At 37.4% G+C, this 19,906-nt stretch overlaps 3 protein-coding genes across 3 annotated transcripts; 2 read left to right on the top strand and 1 right to left on the bottom strand.

The window, feature by feature from the left end:
• Window positions 1-5,378: 5,378 nt before the first annotated feature.
• Window positions 5,379-6,837, top strand: LOC108375383 (lipase 3-like; the record flags this gene model as incomplete). The annotated part of the gene is made up of 2 exons (XM_017631502.1): window positions 5,379-6,098; window positions 6,178-6,837. Coding segments are annotated over 2 exons (1,119 nt in total), but the record flags the coding sequence as incomplete, so codon positions are not given.
• A 4,664-nt stretch (window positions 6,838-11,501) lies between these two features.
• On the top strand, window positions 11,502-13,041 carry LOC108375384 (lipase 3-like). The gene is made up of 3 exons (XM_017631503.1): window positions 11,502-11,579; window positions 11,777-12,502; window positions 12,580-13,041. Exons 1-3 carry the CDS (start codon window positions 11,502-11,504, stop codon window positions 13,039-13,041), a joined length of 1,266 nt encoding a protein of 421 aa, XP_017486992.1.
• Window positions 13,042-17,679: 4,638 nt separating this feature from the next.
• LOC108375385 (lipase 3-like) lies at window positions 17,680-19,750 on the bottom strand (the record flags this gene model as incomplete). The annotated part of the gene is made up of 2 exons (XM_017631504.1): window positions 17,680-18,928; window positions 18,986-19,750. Coding segments are annotated over 2 exons (1,158 nt in total), but the record flags the coding sequence as incomplete, so codon positions are not given.
• Between the last annotated feature and the right edge of the window lie 156 nt (window positions 19,751-19,906).

The following is a 19,906-nucleotide window of genomic DNA, read 5'->3' on the forward strand; positions in this document are numbered from 1 at the left end:
AGGTTATCAATTCATCGGAATATATTTGGGTTTCTCTTTATATATGTTACCGGATAACTTTGGATCATGTGAAAACGTTTTCGAAAATTATTATTTTGTTATCGGAAAGTAATACTTCCACATTATTTTCAAGCAAACGTTTTACACGCACCTTTTGTTAAAAGCGACAAGGTAGCAGTGTACATTTCAAAACTTTCTCGGAGTTTCCCTGAGCAATGATAAGGCATGTTTCTATTTTACTTCCAAGTGGAATCATTCCTCATTTTCTTAGGGGGATATCAGAGGTGCACGAATTTGTGTGATTAAGAATTTCAAGGTCTTATTTGCCAACAAAATAAAATGAATCCAGGTTTAAGCTTGCAGCCCACAGCTACAAATGTTTCTCGACTGGTACGTTTTTTGCAACTTGCAAAAACATACATCCCGTCTGGCGAGGGGGATTTTGGGCTTTCAAACCCCCAAAGGAGTCCTTCGCGAAACATTTATTTGGGTAAAAATACAGATAAATCCTTCTGCACTTGATGCTTTCATTGTGCTCGTCGACGTCGTTTTTTTTGTTGTCTTGTCATCCATAAGGGGAGGAGGACTTTTCTACAATTGGCGTTAGGTGGCATAAAAGAAACACGACTGGCAAGCGCCAATTAAGAAGAAGTAGAAGGCACGAGTGTGTCTAAACTACGATTGGTCTCTGTTGAGTTTTGTTTTTTATTTAAACAATCTAAGCAATCTCTGTATTTGTAATTTTAGAATATTGTCATATTTTTTCTCACTTGAAAACTTTTATTCAAACCAAACGTGTACATTTTCTGGAATATTAAATCTTTTCTTATATACAACCAAGGACTTTAAGAGTCTCAAACCGCCCTGGAGGGAGGTCCTTCCCAATTTGGATGAACTGTAAAAATCTGGCCGATGATAGATTTTACAGGATTCTACATGCCCCACAGATAAGATATAATCAGTTGGTTCGTGAAGGGCTTTGTCTTTCACATAGTATCGTCGATCAAACCTTAAACGCAATGGTAAGGTAACTTATTCTGTGGTAATTGTTACAAACAGATCAAATGTTGCTTTTTTGTGCTGCGTGGAACTTTCCGTCATACCAGTAAATTCTGCGAGGTTGGCAATAACGAACAACCTCTTGCCCAGCGGCACAAAGTGATTGGAAATCCCACTGATAATTTATGTCCAGGCGATAAGGAGATCAAGCGAAGAATAACTCTTGCTAATAGGGTCCAACTTTGGGCGCGGTAGGCAATTGAAAAGCCTAGCCCTTTCTTGACGAACAAAAATTACGCTCTGCGAACTTCTCATCATTCCCGTCCTTTTATATGGCGCAGAAAAATGGATGATGTCTAACAAAGATGAGAAGGCTTTGGGGACTTTCGAGAGAACTATTCTACACTAGATCTATGATCCTGTTAGCGTGGAGGACGAGTACCGAAGAAGTAGGAATGACGAACTTTACGAGCTGTTTAACGACATGGACATAGTTAAGCGCATAAAAATACGATTGCGCTGACTTGGGCAATTTTTTGCGCATGGATGGAAAGACAACGAAAGAAAAGGCGTCCACGAACACAATGGAACGACCAAGTGCAGAGGAAGCTGTTTGCACTCGGGATGTACAACTGGCGCAACCTCGCCAAGGCAATTGGCGAATCTCGGCCCAAACCGGCGAACGCTTGTAGAGCCAAACAAGTAGAAGAAGATGAGGAGTTGCTTGTTAGAGCAGGATTGAGTCTCAATAGCGAAATTTTTCAGCTGCCTATAGTGATCGCAGCTTTGATACACCTTTTTTATTGTACAGATGCGCATGCGGACTTTAGATGCAACAAGGCAGTCCTCCGAGTCGATGTTTGCTCATCAAATGGACAGCTTTGCCGACATTTGGATGCTGAGGCCTGACATTACTAACTACCATGTTCTGTGCAGTGGCGAAATCGCTCAGTCTCTCTTTGTTGTCCGAAGTGTTGTTGTGTAGGCGGAATTTTTCGGCTGTTGGACCAAATATGCCTTCTTTGTCTAACCTACCGTCAAAGACGTAAGGCACGATTTTAATGTCGTGGCGAGAACAGCACTCATACCTTCTCCTAGGCGCCTCTCTTCCGTAGGGTTGAACATACACATTAGGCCGACGTTGTATAGTTTAGCATTTATGTGGACTGGCGATTGTATTGTTTACACACAAGTAACAGTTGTCATTTTGGTGTTCGCCGGGGTCGCTCCAGAACATTGGTACAGCGAATTGCAAAGAAAAGCGTTTTTTCACCAAAAAGTCAAAGCACCGTTGCATGGAAGATATGCGAATTTGGGAGCATATTTAACATTTTCCAACAAAAGTGTAAGAAAATAGTAATCGTAGCATTGCTGTGCAACATCGCTTAAACGGTTTCTGTCTGATTTCACTGTATCTTTTCCGCAAACGTAGTAAAAACTTTGAAATTTTTCACGATGAGATAAGCCGTCAATTTTGTATAAGAGTATGATTTCGAATATGTCAAGCAGACGAAATTTGCGTTTTGGCAAAATTTTGTACTTTGTAACGTTAAAAATCAAGTGTCAATTGCAATATTGTAGACGTAATATCCATATTTTTCAATAAAGATTCAAATTAAATATTTGCCCCAGATACCAACTCAACAAATTAAATAATTTTAGGATAAAAATCGAAAAGGGTCAAAAAATAAGCAAACGAAATTAAAAAATCGGTCAAAAAGTTCCTAAAATCGAGTCCTGATGACTGAACTGCGAGTTTTAATGACTGAAAATTATTATCAGGATTAGGTTTCATTAATTGAAATATAGTACGTGTCATTTCATAACGACTAAATGAAGATATTTTTTCAATCTAAAATATTTTTAAATCTTGACCTGATCCGCTAAACTGCATACACACCCGAACTCTACTCAACGAAAATAAGTTAATGTGCCTCGACGTGTATAGGTTATATTTTCACTTTCTTACCGTGTTATTTAAAAACAGCGAAGACTTGTTACTATGCTCGTGAAAAATATTTTCAAATATGAACCCCTCCTTTGAAAATTCCAGAGCACGGGTCTGCATATGTACATATGTACTTATGAATGTAACACGGAATTTTTTTAAAAAACAATTTGCATAGTATTTATTAAATTTTTGGAAAAAGGGAATGTGCTCTGGTGGTATAAATATATGGCGTTTACAAAGTAATCTGCTGTTTAGTGCATCTAAATATTCGTAAACGTTGGGTAATAGCTATGCGGCAATTTTTGATTTTGACAGCAGCCATCGCCATAATCGCACCTAATGTGATTTCTGCTGCAAAGACAACGGTGAGTACTAATAGTGAGTACTTGTTTGTACTGGAACCTGCAAATTTTTACTGGAAAAGCCCACCAGGAAACCAGGGTAGCCAACTCCAACAACCAACCAACAATTATTATTATTTTTTTTCTTAATTTGAGTTATTTCTTTTTATAAAACTATAGTTCATTCTTTAAAAAATACCGTATAAATCCGAGATTCAAACTTTGTGCAATATTAAAAAAAAATCCAATTAACTTTCCTAAAAATTTCGAGATTTTTAATTCGATTTTCTAGAAAGATTTTGAGTATGCAGTTTTGTAGCCCATTCAACTCTATTATATTAAAGTGCTGTTTCAAGTGTCTAAAAATTTTCGTTTTAGATTTTTTTTTGCCGAAGTTTTTGCGGGTTTCTTCCATATAAAAATAAATAAATAATGTTTGATCGTTATATGAAAGCAAATGCGACAAATCAAATTCTAAAAAATCAACGGTAATTTTTGGCCGTTTGATACTTTTTATTATACTAGAATTGAACAAGATGAAATTCCCCACAAAAAAGGGTCATTCACCGATTCCCCACGCAAACTGAAATTCCCCGCAATTCGGGGAATTCTCCACGATTGGCACCCAAAAAATTTGCAAGAGAACACCGAATCGAGAGCGGAAGAGCTGAAAATTCTTGCTAGTGAAATTTTTACTAGCAGAAATTAGCTAGCAGAAGAAGAGCAGAAGAAGAACAAGAATAAATGTCAAAACCTGCCATTTATTGAATTGGTTAAGCGTAAATAAATGTAAAATAAGTGGAAATCATAATATTAATGATGTACGGATGGTCAATTCTCGTTGTTTTTGTAAAATAAAAAAATACCGTTAGACGGCCATCAAACAAAGTTACACTTTCAACACGTTATTGACACGTTGTTCGCGCAACCGGTTTATTTCTTAAGATTCAAGTGGATTTTTTTTTTATAAAGTTCGAATAATTAAATGAAAATTATAAATGGAAAACAAAAATATAAGTGAGAGCCTATGACTGACTTCTTTGCATAACCTCAAACATTTTCTGATTTATTTCCATTTATGATTTTATGTAAGCTTTTACAAATTTGTTAACCTTCCGCAAACAAAAGGCAAAAGGAAATGGATAAATTAAGATGTAGTGGGCAGATTTTATTTTACTAAACTGTTATTACTGTTATTACAAAAGGCGAATTGTTTGAAGTTTGGCTGCATGGATGTTCGAAAAAAGAAAAGATTTCTTCGGTTGCAAAACAAAACTGGTGCTGGAGATATTTACGAAAGTTCCATGAAACTCTGTTGTGTTGGACAAATTTTAATTCTACGGACAATTTTCAATTAATCGATTTAACTTTATTTGAACAAATTGCGTAAAAGGTCTGAAATTGTAAGAAAAAGCATTTGCTTAGGATTTATGCATACAGCCCTATAAATATGATCACACATTACAAAACCAAGTGGAACCCACATTGTATATGGATTAATAAAAGTGGATTTGCATTTGTTAACGACAATTTAAAATTACAATTTAAAACTCAACTACTTTTAAATAGTTGAACTACACTGGTCCGAAGTTTTTGAAGATTTTGATCCAGTTTTAAAGTAGGGGTCTTCACACCGAGCTTGGTACTCGGTGTTCGGTAATTTTTCCGTACGTATTTTGTTTGTGTAAAATTATATTATTATCGGTGTACCAGTTTCCGAATTATCCACAATAAGTTTTTCATTAAAAACGGTCTCAAGCTCAATAAAAATTTTGAATATTATGTACATATACATATAATTTTCTAAAAGGCAACAATATTCTTAACCTAATTTAGGTAGATACGTTTACACACTTATTATTAAAACATCATTGTATGCATATTATAATTCTAATACAGTTTGGTTTACCAAGTAAAAGGTTAATATTTTTATTAAAAGGATGGCCGAAAGCCATGTAGCTAGTGTCGCTTTTTTAATTTAAAAATAAATAAATAAAATTCGGGGACTACAAAATAGCACTTTGCTTGGAAATGACCCGTATATAGTTTTACTTTCAATATTTTTAATTGTTTTTTTTTTTTTTCAGGCTGATCGCATTGAGAGCCATGGTTATCCATCAGAAGTGCACAAAGTTACCACTCCGGACGGCTACGTATTGACCTTGTTTCGCATTCCACACTCGCCTCGGTTGGAAAATCAAAATGCCACCAAACGTGTTTTTTTCCTGCTGCATGGTGTGCTAAGTTCATCGGATTGTTGGATTCTAAATGGCCCAAACGATGCTTTGGCCTTTTTACTGGCAGATGCTGGCTACGATGTGTGGTTGGGAAATGCCCGTGGGAACGTCTATTCGCGCAATAATATCTACTTGAATCCCAGCCAACGATCTTTCTGGGCATTCAGTTGGCATGAGATTGCTGTGCTTGATTCGCCAGCTATGATCGACTATGTTCTAAACGTAACGGGCGAAACGTCCTTACATTATGTGGGCCACTCACAGGGCACTACTACGCTTTTCGCATTGCTATCATCTAAGCCAGAGTACAATGCAAAATTCAGAACTACGCATATGTTGGCACCCGTCTGCTTTATGGAACACGCGCGATGTCCTTTAATATTGCTGGCTGCACCTCTGTTCGGCACACCAACCACGCTGTCCACTCTTTCGAGTGATAGCGAGTTCTTGCCAAATGAAGAACTTCTCAGCCAATTGAGAAGCGCCGCGTGTTCCCCGGACGTCGTTGATGAAATATGTAGCTTTGTTTTGTTCCTATTCTTGGGCTATGATCCAAAACATCTCAATTATGTAAGTTTGTTTCCGGTTTGATCCAGACTTTTTGAATTAAATTTTACTTTTATATCTTAATACTTGTTAAAATTTGTAGACCTTAATGCCAGATGTTTATGCGACACAACCTGCGGGCTGTTCGACTAGGCAACTTCTTCATTACGCCCAAATGTATAAATCTGGTCATTTTAGAAATTACGATTATGGCGCGGAGCAAAACCTACAAAATTATGGACAACTCACTCCACCCGACTACAATCTTAGTAACATTCATCCTGAGGTACCTGTAAAATTCTACTACAGTGATAATGATCTTTTAGCAAATGTCACTGATGTAATGCGTTTGGCGAATTCACTGGGCAATAACGTCGAGTTGCATCATGTAAAATATCCTGAATATAATCACATTGATTGCCTACTTGCGTTGGAAGTGAAGGTTGAGCTATATGTCCCTATAATAAAACGGGCTAACGATTATGAAAATAAATTTATTTAATTGTTGCACAAAAATTAACAATTATGTATATGTGTGCTGCTTTGTTCATAAAAAATATAATTAAGTGGATCCATAAGTAATGTAATTTTTAAAGAATTCGCAAAAAGTTCATATATTTTTGTAAAATAACACAGACCTGCGATGGTTTCCCCCTTAAAAAAAAAATAAATCAGCAATTTTGGTAGATTTTATATACATACATAAAATAAGCAAAGAAAAAAAAATAAAATAAAATTCCATCACGTAAATTTTCCGGGAAAATTACTTTTTTCACTTTTCATAGTGTAACGGCGTATTACTATCGGAAACTTCGAAATTACATAAACCTTTCTGCTTAAGTTAGTCTTTTTAGGTGTTTTTTTTTTTAACTAATACTGTTGGGGTTTCAAAATTAAATTTTAGATCGATTAATTTTTGTTTTTTTTTTCATGAAAAATGTTAAAAATTTCAAAATAAGCATACCACCGGGTCTCTCATAGCTAAAATTCGGAAACATTTTAGTATTCGTATTTTAACATTTTAGCGATAGTGAAAGTAGAATCCGGCTGCTGGTCGACACAGTTGGCTTTTTGATTTCGAAAAGAACTTCATCAGCAAGAAACGCTATGTTTTCAGATCTAAATATTTTAGCATCCTTTCCACATTGCTTTCCATAATTTTCGTCTTTCTTTGACAAATAATTGCAAAAAATATGCGTTTTTTCCTCTAAGGGTTTCATGGAACTTTCGCAAATGTCAGCAGCACCAAATTTTGTTTCAACATGGTTGACAACCGAAAAAAGCATTCCTTTTTTCGAACATCCAATCCTCGTGACGGTTTGGTACTGATAGTTCTCATTGTTTATCGTTCGGTTATTATTAGGCGGTGCATGTAGAAGGAGACGGTGAGATTCAATGGCGTTCGCAATGCGAGTTTTGGTACGCATGGCGGGGTGGAGATAGCGCTTTTCCGGCGGTCGGTTGTGCCGGAGCGTGATCACGTGCTCGGCGGCAGTGCTTGGTCCGGTAATGTTGGAGAATGGCGCTAGCTAGTGGCTGGCCATCTAGTGTAACGACGATGCCTCGTCTTGCAAGGAAGTCCATTCCTAGTATCATTTGCTCCACCAGGTTAGGGATCACCACTACCGAAGCGCGCGTGGATCGATTGTTATATTTAATCCTGACGGGATAGGTGTGCGTGGTAATGACGCACGTTTGATCTGCGAGTTGCACACTCTCCTATACGTAAGCGTGGCTGCTGTGTCCACCAGTGCCCGTATGTGAAATCCCTCGATGGTGACGTCGGCGTAAAAGCGACCGTCGATGCCTCGCCATTTAGGTTGCAACTCGGTAGCGTGGGCAGCGGGTGATGCTGTAGCGGTTGCGCTGATGACGTTGATTTCGGGCATGGGCAATCTCTGGAAAAAATTCCGTCTTGCCCGCAGCGGGAGCAGAACAGCCGCCACGTGTTGCGACAGTGAGAACGCTGATGTCCCCGCTTTTTGCAGAGCCAGCAGGTGTTTCTTGCGTCGCACCGGCTCCCTATGGTGGAAATGCTGTGTGCCGCCTGTCTGTTCTAAATGGTTTTTCTTGCACATTTTTGGATATTGCCGGAGGAGCGTCTGGAGAGTGAGGATGTAATCCTTAGCCTTTTCCCTGTGCAGCTGCTTCCGCTGGCGAATAGTGTCTTCTAAGTGGTTTATTTGTCGCTTAGGCAGGAAAAATCTTTCTGCCTCGGCGTGAAATCTGCCCCAGGTGGTCGTCTGTTGCCTCCGGACGCGGAACCACTTGAGCGTTTTGCCGCGTAAGACCTCGGAGAGGGTGGGGAGGAGTTGGTCTGGCAGGATAGCATACCGCCAGTTTCTCAACCCAGCCCAGAAAGTCGTGCAGGGCGTCGCTGCCGGAATAGTGTACGTCCCAATGGCGGACAGTACTCATCACTTCAGCGTACTAATCCTGTCTCGCTGGTGGACCGCCTGTTTTACTCCTCCAGAATGTAGGAATGATTCGCCCAGTTTTACTGTTGGGGTTACTTCGGGTGACGGCTTTGCTGCACTGGCTTCTTCAATCGTGATCTCCATCTCTAGTTCCTTTAGGAGATTTTCGGTTGATTTCCTGTTTCACTTGGTTCTGATGAAGTTGCTTAGAGCAGTCCGTAGCTCAGCGACTGTATTTCCCTCAACTGGTAACTGGTGTTATTTGTACTCCTCCGCTAATGACTCATTAATAATAATAGATTGGCGCTTACACATATGTTAGTGTTTGGCCGAGCTTCTCTCCTCCGATTTGTGGTGTGCGCCTTGATGTTGTCACACAAAGCGGAGGGACCTACAGTTTTACGCCGACCCCGAACGGCGATTATATTTTTATGAGAAGCTGTTTTTCATGGCAGAAATACACTCGGAGGTTTGCCATTGCCTGCCGAGGGACGACCGCTGTTAAGAAAAAACCTTTTTCTATATTTTTTGCGATGTTGCTTTGACCAGGGTTTGAACCCAGGTGCTGATGAGTGAAAGCGCGCACTGCTTACCACTACACCACAGCGGCCGACTCATTACTCAATAGGTATATCCAGTACAGAGAGTCGACGTTCAGCGTTGTGGTGTCGTTTTCGCTCGGCCGTGTGTTATTTGCTGATTGTGGTATGTGCGTTGAACCCGCTTCGACAGGGTTGGTGCTTTTGCTCATGCGCCTGCAGAGTTGGGTCCCTGCTCGGACGCCATTTATGAGGTAAGTTTTATCGAAGGCTGAGGTAACTGAGCCGCTCCATTAGTGGGCGGAGGTCCCACTATCCCCCACTGAATAAAATAAAACACAGTAGTTTAATGTAGTGAACATAACCACACACACGCGGCTGTTAGGCAAGAATACAGTCACCTTGACGTCTAAGATGAGAGCGTGAGATACTGAAAGGGAGAGAGACCAACTGGTCGGCGGACGGCGTCGTGGTTCAGAGTGCGGATATCGCCCAGCGGTTCGTGACGGTAACGGTGACAGTGAGAGTGGAGACGGTTAGGTGATTTATGATGATTATAGTGAGAGCGGAGACGGTTCGGTGAGTAACGACGATGGCGGTGAGAGCGGTAGCGAGCGTGATAGCTTGGATAATTTAATGAAAGAAAAGATTCATTAGCATTACATTTTTCAGAATTAATGCATTGAAATATTCATTTGCTTTAAATTTCATAAATTAATGCATTAATTTTTTTCATTAACATTATTGCTTTAAATACCATTAATGCATTAAAAAATTGAAGCATTTTTAACAACTCTGCTTTCAACTGATGCAGCGTCAATCGAAAAGAATTTCAAATATTGTCAAGTTTCACACGCATATATTTGTCGCCTCGAGCTAGCAGTTATTTAGGCGCAGGTTTGATTTACGACCCTTTAAGAAACCGGCTGTAACCTGAAAAGGCACCACTTTTTATTAAATATAATGTTAAATTTTTTAGATTCAGTCAGTAAATAAAAGAAACATTATTAAGAATAACTAACCTTTTAATTTTTTTCGCAACAAAATTATTTCTTAAAAATCCTTGACATCCGCATTCGCATGCGCATCCGCGGATGTTAGGTTTTNTCACACGCATATATTTGTCGCCTCGAGCTAGCAGTTATTTAGGCGCAGGTATGATTTACGACCCTTTAAGAAACCGGCTGTAACCTGAAAAGGCACCACTTTTTATTAAATATAATGTTCAATTTTTTAGATTCAGTCAGTAAATAAAAGAAACATTATTAAGAATTACTAACCTTTTAATTTTTTTCGCAACAAAATTATTTCTTAAAAATCCTTGACATCCGCATACGCATGCGCATCCGCGGATGTTAGGTTTAAGAGATCCGCATCCGTGGAAAAATTCGGTATGAATGGGAGGTTCGACGCCCCCTTTTGCAATAGTCCGAAATTTTCCTCAAGAGTATGCGATTGATTTGATTTCGTATATCTCCATACCAAGTTCCAGAACTCTACCATGACCACCTCCAGAGATATGCAGCATGAAAAAATGCGGTTTGTATGGGAGGTGCCCCGCCCCTTTTACATATCGATTTTTTTTAGCCTAAAACCATCCTTGAGACTCATGCGGCAGGTGTCCAAAATTTAAAAAACAGCGGTTCAGCTGTTCTCGAGCTTTGCGAACACAAAAAAACGACTTTCAAATATATATTAGTATAGATTGGCAGAAAACAAATCATTTTTCATTTAAATTGCTGGTAAAAACGGCTCGTTCATTTCAAAAATCACATCAAAAATTGTTTAAAGCTTTGAGTTTTACCGTCATTCGGGGTCCTATAAATTTGTCAGTGATATCCTACATAGGTGTTTAAAAAAGAAAGTGATCTCAGCTATTTTTATTTTTTGCTTTCGCGAAATAAATTTAAAAACTATGAATAATACNGCTATTTTTATTTTTTGCTTTCGCGAAATAAATTTCAAAACTATGAATAAAAGAGTCCGAATCAAAATTCCACGAACATTTGGTTAATATTTTTCAATAGTTTACACGGATCACTATAATTTTTTCTGTCAATTTTTACTTTTGTGACAAACACGGTAACCGCAATTGCAGCTTGAACTTTAATTTGATATACATATAACTCAATTATGTAGCTGCTCCAGATCGCCCTAACTAAGTCGTATGACTAAGCAATTATATATAGATACTTAATTAATAAAACATAATTAAATATTAAAATAAACTATGAATTGAGTGGAGCCACAAATTAATTTAGAGAGCGATAATGTAAAAATATTTGTATATGTATGTATGTATACATTTTTACATGTTGACTCCATAAATGCGGGCAGAAGGTTTTCGCACTTGATCCACATTGCATGCCAGTGGGTATATAAGCACAAAATATATTCCACAGTTAGTTTAGTATTAGAATTTTCATTAGGTAGTGAAGTCTTGGATTCGATAACTAAATAAAATACAAAAGATGTATTTATTAAGTTTGTTCCTTTTATACGCTGTTGCACACACGTCGGCATTAACTACACCAATCTATCCGACAACGGTAAGTACTTAGTCATTATCTTTGGACTTTCACCGTGAACGCTCATTCCCATCNGTATTTATTAAGTTTGTTCCTTTTATACGCTGTTGCACACACGTCGGCATCAACTACACCAATCTATCCGACAACGGTAAGTACTTAGTCATTATCTTTGGACATTCACCGTAAACGCTCATTCCCCATGCCCTTCATTTCAGGCTGATCGCGTGGTGGCAAACAATTATCCCGTAGAGTCACATACCGTACAGACAATCGATGGCTACCTTCTTACCATGTTTCGCATACCTTACTCGCTGCGCGCACAAAATGCCAATGTGCCAAACAAAACTGTGCTGTTTCTACAACATGGTTTAATTAGTTCTTCGGACGATTGGATTTTGGCTGGTCCAGATAAGGCTTTGGCCTACTTGGCAGCCGATGCTGGTTACGATGTGTGGTTGGGCAACTTTCGTGGTATTACTTATTCGAGACGACATGTTTCGCGGTCGCCAGAGAAGAAGGCGTTTTGGCGTTTCAGCTTTCATGAGCTGGGTATTTATGATCTGCCGGCTATGTTTGAATATGTGTTGCGCACCACAATGAAAGATTCGCTGCACTATGTTGGTCATTCGATGGGCACAACCACATTTATGGTACTGATGTCCTTGATGCCTTGGTATATGGAACGTATACGCACAGCTCATTTGTTGGCACCGGTTGTTTATATCGATAACCAACAATCACCGTTGATGCGCTTCACTTCGCCCATTTTGGGCAAACCCAGTCCAATCTCGAAGGCCGTGAGTGATCATGATTTTCTGGGATATAACGAATTCACGTCTTTATTTGATGCGGCGGCATGTAGAAATGAATTTTTAGATGAGACACTTTGCGCCAATCTTCTGTTTCTTTACACGGGATTTGATCCGGTTAATACAGACTATGTACGCATGAACACATTTGCTGATACACGATGATTGTGCGAATTATAATAAATGGGTTTTTAAATTTCAATTTACAGTCCCTAATTCCCGAAATCGTAAAGACTCATCCTACAGGCGGCTCCACCAATCAGGTGTTACATTATATGCAGGAGTACGTGTCCGGTCACTTTAGGCAATACGATCATGGTCTGAAGGGGAATTTGTTGTACTATAAACAACCAACGCCGCCCGACTATCCACTGGAGAGTATACGAGCGAATCCTCCATTGCAGCTGTACTATGCGGATAATGATTGGCAATCATCGCCAATCGATGTTTTTCGCCTGTTGCCGCGCATGGGTGACAACATTGAGCTTCGACACATTAACCTAACAACCTGGAATCACTTGGACTACTTGTTTGCTTTTAATGTTAGAGAAGTAATCAACGAGAGGGTCCTCGGATATATCAATGGATTCGAGAGTAAACGGGAGGCAATGTTGGTGGAAGAAGAAAACAACGAGGAAGTGACAGAGGGAGCGGTTAATATATCCCAATAAAGTTTGAAGAATTGTGTGTGTGCAGTTGTTTTCAGAGGACGCATGTGTTTTGCGCTGATCGTGTCGTAATTTAATTAAATATAGTCGCAGTTTTTGTGTTATTATCGATAGTTCTGTGTAATTACGAAAAAAAGGAGCGAAATAATGTTTTTGCCCGTTGAATGCAAAGTAGAAAAGTTTTAACTGTTAGAGTACGTTATTTCGTTATTTACGTGCCAATAAACCTATATCGAAAGAAAAAACGACTCCAATTCGTTTATTTTAAATTTTATTTCGCAAAGAAACATATGGAAATTTTTACGAAAACAATAGAAAACAGTTGGGTAGCGGTAAAATAATTATTGATTGACACAGAAAAGGATGTGTGAATTAATAAAATATTTTTTATTTTATAAGAACAACTTGTGTTTTTCATTAGTTTTTCTTTTTGCAGTTGTGTTCGGCGCACACAAAAGTGAGGTTATATTCAAGTGTCATGTAACTATAGGCAAACCACTTACGTTCCGTTATTCGTAGTTAACTTCTCAATGCATTTTATTAGTTCGATACATTTTTATAACTCTCGTTGGGCGCTGATTCCAGCTCTTAAGAAAAACAAGCTCGTATATTTATTTCTTCCAGGAAATTTCTTCCAGCAAAAGCAAAGTGCTTTTTCAAGCAACAGAAATAATGAAAAATACTTATTGTGATTATAACACAACCACTACATCTTCACCTTAATATAAAGTACCTACGGAGATGCAGAGGTATTATTGGAATTATTGCCTTTGGCTATTGAGTTTGATGTCTGCAAGGGTTTGTACATTCGTATTGCCGAATGCACTAACCAGGGGCTTACGATGCTAAACAGACAGAGCAGAGAGACGCAAGTTAAGTAATAGGTCCATTCCTTATCTTTTCTGACTAAAATCTGAAAAGGGTCAAAATGCAAGAGCGTAAGCAAAATGCAAATTACTTAACGGAAAATCTCCTGCTTTGGCACTAAGTAAAAAGTGACTACACTTTTTTACATCTTTGAATGTATTTGGACTATTTTGGCAGGACTTGGAATTGACCCGATACATACCAGTTTGTCTATAAATTTCAATAATGTAAAACATATCGATAATTCGATGAATTTAAAAAACCAAAATCCAGTAACTGAACAAAATTCAATAACTCGAATAATTTCGATAAATTCCGATAACAGTGCACTTTGGGGCCTCGCTAAAACTCAAAAATGTATATAACTCGATATAAATCGATAAATCTATAGACTTTGGATACCCTTATAAATTTCGATAACTTAAGCTTAATTTTGATAGCTCCGTATTTTTCGCAAGCTATCGTTCTGGTAACACGATTAATTCTATATACCATTTTGAAATTTCGATATATTTGGAAGCTCCAAAAACTTTGATTCGATGAATCTACAGATTTCAGTAAATCTATATATATCGATAATAATCGATATAAATCGATAAGTTTCGTTAACTATATAAATAACGATAATTGAATAAATATCGATAGCTTGATAAATTTCATTAACATGACCAATTTCGATATCCCGATAAATTTTTATAGCCCGGATAGTTCCGTAAATTTTGACAACAAATTTTCTGCGTCTATAAATTTTGACAACTCAACAAACATTGACCAATTAGAATAATTTGATACGTTGCGATAACTCAATAAACATGGTTAATTCAATAAATTTTTATAACTATAAACGAGGAATTGATAAGTTTCTCTAACTTGATAACTTTCGATAAGTAAATTTTTTATGACTGTATTGTAGAAAAACAGAATTGAAAAAAACTCTGCGATCAATTTGACATTCAAGATTCGAGTTCGCAACGTAAAATAGGAAAGAAACACTAGTTTTCGGAGAACGTTTGTATCGCGGGAAAAGCCACTTTCAAGTCAACGCTAATGTTTTATCAGCAGTAATAAGTAAATTAGTTCCTACTCAGAGTTCGATCCCTTAGGTTGTCTTCACTGGTATCCATGTCTTTTAGGAGAAAGAATTTTAAACTAATAGTTTATCAAACACGTAAATACATGCACAATTACATTGTAATATTTATTTAATGACTTTGCAGGTATTTTATAAATTTATTATATCTAAGTTCATTGACTTTTTGTTTAAAAAGTTATAGCAATGAGGCACAGTTTGTTATTGTTAAATCCTATCAACTAAGAACTATAAAGGCCAAACGTTTGTAATACTCGAATTTAGAACATTTAAGAAAAAAAGTCGATCCCTTTTGCTATGGCAATAGGTTTGTTCGTCGAAAATCCAGCAAGAATTATCCAACACTCAAAATATTAGAGAGTAAGAAAAAATTCTCTCAAATTCTCTCTCATGTTGGGAAACTTGCAAATTTCTGCATGAACGCAAATTTGCAGGAATTTGCAAGTTTCCTTGCCATCTGGTGTCCACGGTTGCATTTCAAACATAATAAATGTTTATAGAATTTTTAAAATTATTTCAGATGGACAAAAATAGCAGGGTCTAGAAAAAAAAGAAGTCTGATGAGGAGATGTGGTAATCTCCGAAATAGCTGCTTTAACTTCTACCGCTTAGAGTTTGTTGCTTTTTCAATTTTCCCTAATAAATAATCGTGGTAGAAAGCTCAATAAAAATATTAAAAATAAAATGTTAATAAGCCACAATAACAATGACAAATACATGTATATTTCTTGTTGCTCTGACTTTCTTTAACATACATTTCAATTTCTTTATCGTACTAGCTGTCGGCTTTCTTAAATCGACTCTGGTGCAATTGCAATCCGATTGCGAATACAATTTTTTCGCCGACTTAAGTTGAAATCATTGCGATTAACTAAATTAATTATATCAACAAGTATTTACTTCCTTTTTTCACAAAATCGCTCGTGTTTATAAATTTTTAAATTTAACGAACTTAGTATTTCTTAAAATTATCGTAGACAAAAAAGCCACTATGCGCCACAATCATATGTTTGTCGTGATTTCAAATTCTTGCGGGCTAAAATTTTTCCAGCAAGAATTTGCCACTTCTCTCAGGAGAACTGTCACTTTGCGCTCTCAGTTTTTGAGTGATGGATAATTTTTTGGTCTGCACGAACGCGATTTGGGCAAAAATCATGATAATTCGACGAACAAACCTAATGTTTACACATTAATACATACATACATATTTATTTCCCGCCCGCTGCTGCACATAGGGGTATTTAGCCGGTATTTTTATGAATATTTCAACTCGAAATCTTTAGAAAAGACGTATTTTGACATATAGAATTGAAAATGTTTAAAATCAAGTAAATATAGGTTAAAACATTAACAGAGTTGCCAGCTGTTAAATTTTTTTTTTCAATTAGTTTAATGAATTGCTGCAATATGGGTATCAATAGAATTGGGTTTGAAAAGGCTTTATCTCTGAGGAACCTTCCAGGGTTTAAAAAATCAAATTCAACTTTAATTAAAGGAATTAAATAATTCAAATATGTATCACAGTATAGGTAAGAAATGGGTGTATTCGAGGTGCAATTAATGCGGCAGTGTTACTCTTTTATGAAGAGTATCACGTTCTACGCGAAAATTTGGGCGAACAAAATCATTGGCAAATCAAAAGCAACATACAAATTTTTACTGCGCAATTTCTGCAACATTTTAGAAAAGTTTAAGTTGAGCATCAGCAACATGTCATCAGGAGAGCAACAAGTCTGCAATATTGCGGCAATTATTACGTAGCTCGAACGCACCCAATGTAATAAAACTACATTTTTGTAATAATAACAGTCTTATTTATTGTTAAGAGAATTTTGTAAGTATTAACTTGGAGTAAATTAGCGTCCTCAATTACTGAAATATCGGAGTTTTTCAACGCATTGCTCCAAAAAGCATTATCCAAAAAATTATAATTTTATTTAACGCTAAGAGGTTATTCCGAGAATCGATTTAGAATGAATTAGCTTCAGTAGTTATTGATTTATCGATTTTCTAAAAATTTAATAATAATCCTATTTTGTTCCAAAATTTTACTTTACATACTAATTTTTAACAATTTGGATACAATATTTACTGAAGTATCGTAGATTTATCTAAATTGACATGTATCTAAATTTAAACGCTTGTATACCCGAAACCATTTCTTTAATCATCACTTATATAACACCAATGTAAAGGAAAACAAATGTTTATTCCGAAATATATAACATAGTTGGGTTCGCCTTATATTCCCGCAGATTTCTAGCAACAGGACCGAAAGGTCCTAGAAAACATGACTTTTGCTAATTATTTGTTAAATTAAATGGATTCATATTCTAGTTCAGCGGCCTCAAATTCATCTAAAAAGTGTAATTTTAGTGCTAAAATAGATCTAAAGTTGTGTTACTATATACTAGATGCGTTTTAAGATTTTCCTTAATACATTTTCTAAGTTAAGAAATACCACTTATCTGCCATTTTCTGCGGGCACTCTTTTCACACTATATTAGCCAAATTTCTAAGCTTTCAATTGAACAAAGAATAATACGCGATCTCTCACGGGGATACAACAAATTCGTTAATATTCAAACTAACAAAAAATTACTCGTTGAAAACCGCTATTTTCGTTACATTTAAATTGAACTTTTGCTTAATACAATGATTAAAAAAAATTTACCCTTAAATGCATTATTAAATTAAAAAAAAAATAAAATATTAACTTAAATCGTTGAAATACCCCTATGTGCGCTGTAGTAAAATATATTGAGCGTCATGCTGCTACTAAGCGGTTACCGGTTTAGTTTTCATTACAAAAACATCAACTAGAAAAAAGTGCTCTTCCAAAAATGCCTCCTAACTAAGTATAACAAGTATAAAAAGTATAAGTGCGGTTGAAGCCGAACTCTATATACCGGGCGTACGTATTAAACTTCGTTGGTACCAAGCCCATTTTCCAAAACTTTATAATAATCTTATTTACTGGTAAAATATCATTGCTTCTTTATTTACTGATTTATCGCCGTTTATGCTCGATTTCCAAAAATGTTCCATAGGTTTTTTGGTTTTACCCTAAGTAATATTCGTGCCGAGTGTGGTGAGTGTTGGAGAAGCGGCACCTGAGTTAGTGCAATTTATGAGAAAAATGTGCGGTGCCACGCCCATTTTCCACAAAGTTTATATTTGTCTTAAGTATTTTATTACAAAATTCTACTTCACCCACTAATTTTACAGTATTTACGGAAATATCGTTCTTTTTGTATTTTTCGACAATACAAATGTTATATGAGGGGTAGGCGTGGCCATCGTCCGAATTCGCCCAACCTATTTCTTTGAGTATCTCAAGCCCAAATTGGAGTAAACGCTCGGCTGCCTAACAAACATTAGTAATGTGCAATCAAATTCTTTTCTTCCTTTTTAATCTTAACCCTAAAAGTTTTTCGACTAAATATAACACTCGTTTTCGATTGTATGTATATCTACATCACAATTTTAAATCTTAAGCCTAATTAATTTGAATTAAATAGTTATATCCTTGAACTAACGTCAACTGTACGAGTATTCGTAATAGTTTGCTGCCCTGATAATTTTATCAAATATAAACTCACGCACGCGCAGCCCACAAATGAAGTCGAAGTGATTCCAACGTTTGCGTGGTATTTTGTAAACAGCCTGAAGGTTGCGCATGCGCATCAGTAGTCGCCAAATATCCTCCACCGAAACGATGTAATCATTATCAGCGTAGAAAATGGTAACAGGCGCTGTGATGAGCTCCAGCTGATAGTCTGGCGGTTCTAATTGATTGTACATTAACCAATTCTTCTCCGGGCCATAGTCATATTGGCGGAATTTCGACGAGACGTAGCCCTGGAAGTAGTGCATAATTTGCTTAAAAGAGCCACCTACGGGAAAGTTGGCCATTATGTCGGGTAGCAAAGTCTGCAAACAAGTAAAACAAAATTACAAGACGTTATAGATATTCGTATATGTATTTACCTTGTTCAGATGTAGCGTATCATAGCCCACAGCCGGCCAAAGGCGGCTCACACACACCATGGGCCGCTCGTTCTCGAAACAAAGTGACGACAGGAACTTCTTCACAAACTTGTTTGTGGATACCATCTCCATGCCCTCCAACACTTTGGCCACATAGTTGCGTGTACCCAATATGGGACCGAAAATCTTCGCCAGCCCACCTTTTGTATTGCTGACGTACGCCACCGGCGCCAACAGATGTGCCGTCTTGAAGACAGCATTGTATTGCGGCAAAATTGAGTTGAGCACCAAAAAGACAGTGCCACCTTGTGAGATGCCCACAAAATGCATCTTTGCTTCGCCTGTACACTGCAAAATGTAGTCCACCATGGCGGGCATATCGTAAATGCTCATCTCATGCCAGCTGAAGTTCCAGAATTCGCGCTCAGTCGTGTTGTACCAAACATTGCGTCGCGTATAGATATTGCCGCGATTGTTGCCCAACCAAATGTCGTAACCTTGACGCCACAACAGATATGGCAATGAGTTTTCGCGACCATTTAGTAGCCAAGCGTCTGAGGAGGCGTAAATGCCGGCCAACAGGAAGACGACTGGACGACGCGTATATGTGCCACCACCACTTGTGGTCGAAGTCGTCGTCGTCGTCGTCATCGTCGTTGCTGATGTGTTGTATTGCGGGATGCGGTGTAATGTCAACGCATAGCCGTCTTTTGTTAGCACATGATGCTTTTCCACTGGATAGCCGTCGCGACGAATGCGTTTCACCTGCAATGCAAGAACAGTTTGAAGAAACAAAGTAGGTACATAATGGATAATTTTAATGCATTGCTGCTACTATCTTATGTATGTGCATATATATATATGGGCTTGTGTTGAAGTAGCAAGTATGCAATATGATTGAGTGACTCAAGTAGTAGCATA

Source organism: Rhagoletis zephyria, unplaced genomic scaffold (genome assembly GCF_001687245.7).
Source record: "Rhagoletis zephyria isolate East Lansing unplaced genomic scaffold, Rhagoletis_zephyria_1.1 Rzeph_scaffold_08840, whole genome shotgun sequence".
Taxonomy (NCBI): Eukaryota; Metazoa; Arthropoda; class Insecta; order Diptera; family Tephritidae; genus Rhagoletis; species Rhagoletis zephyria.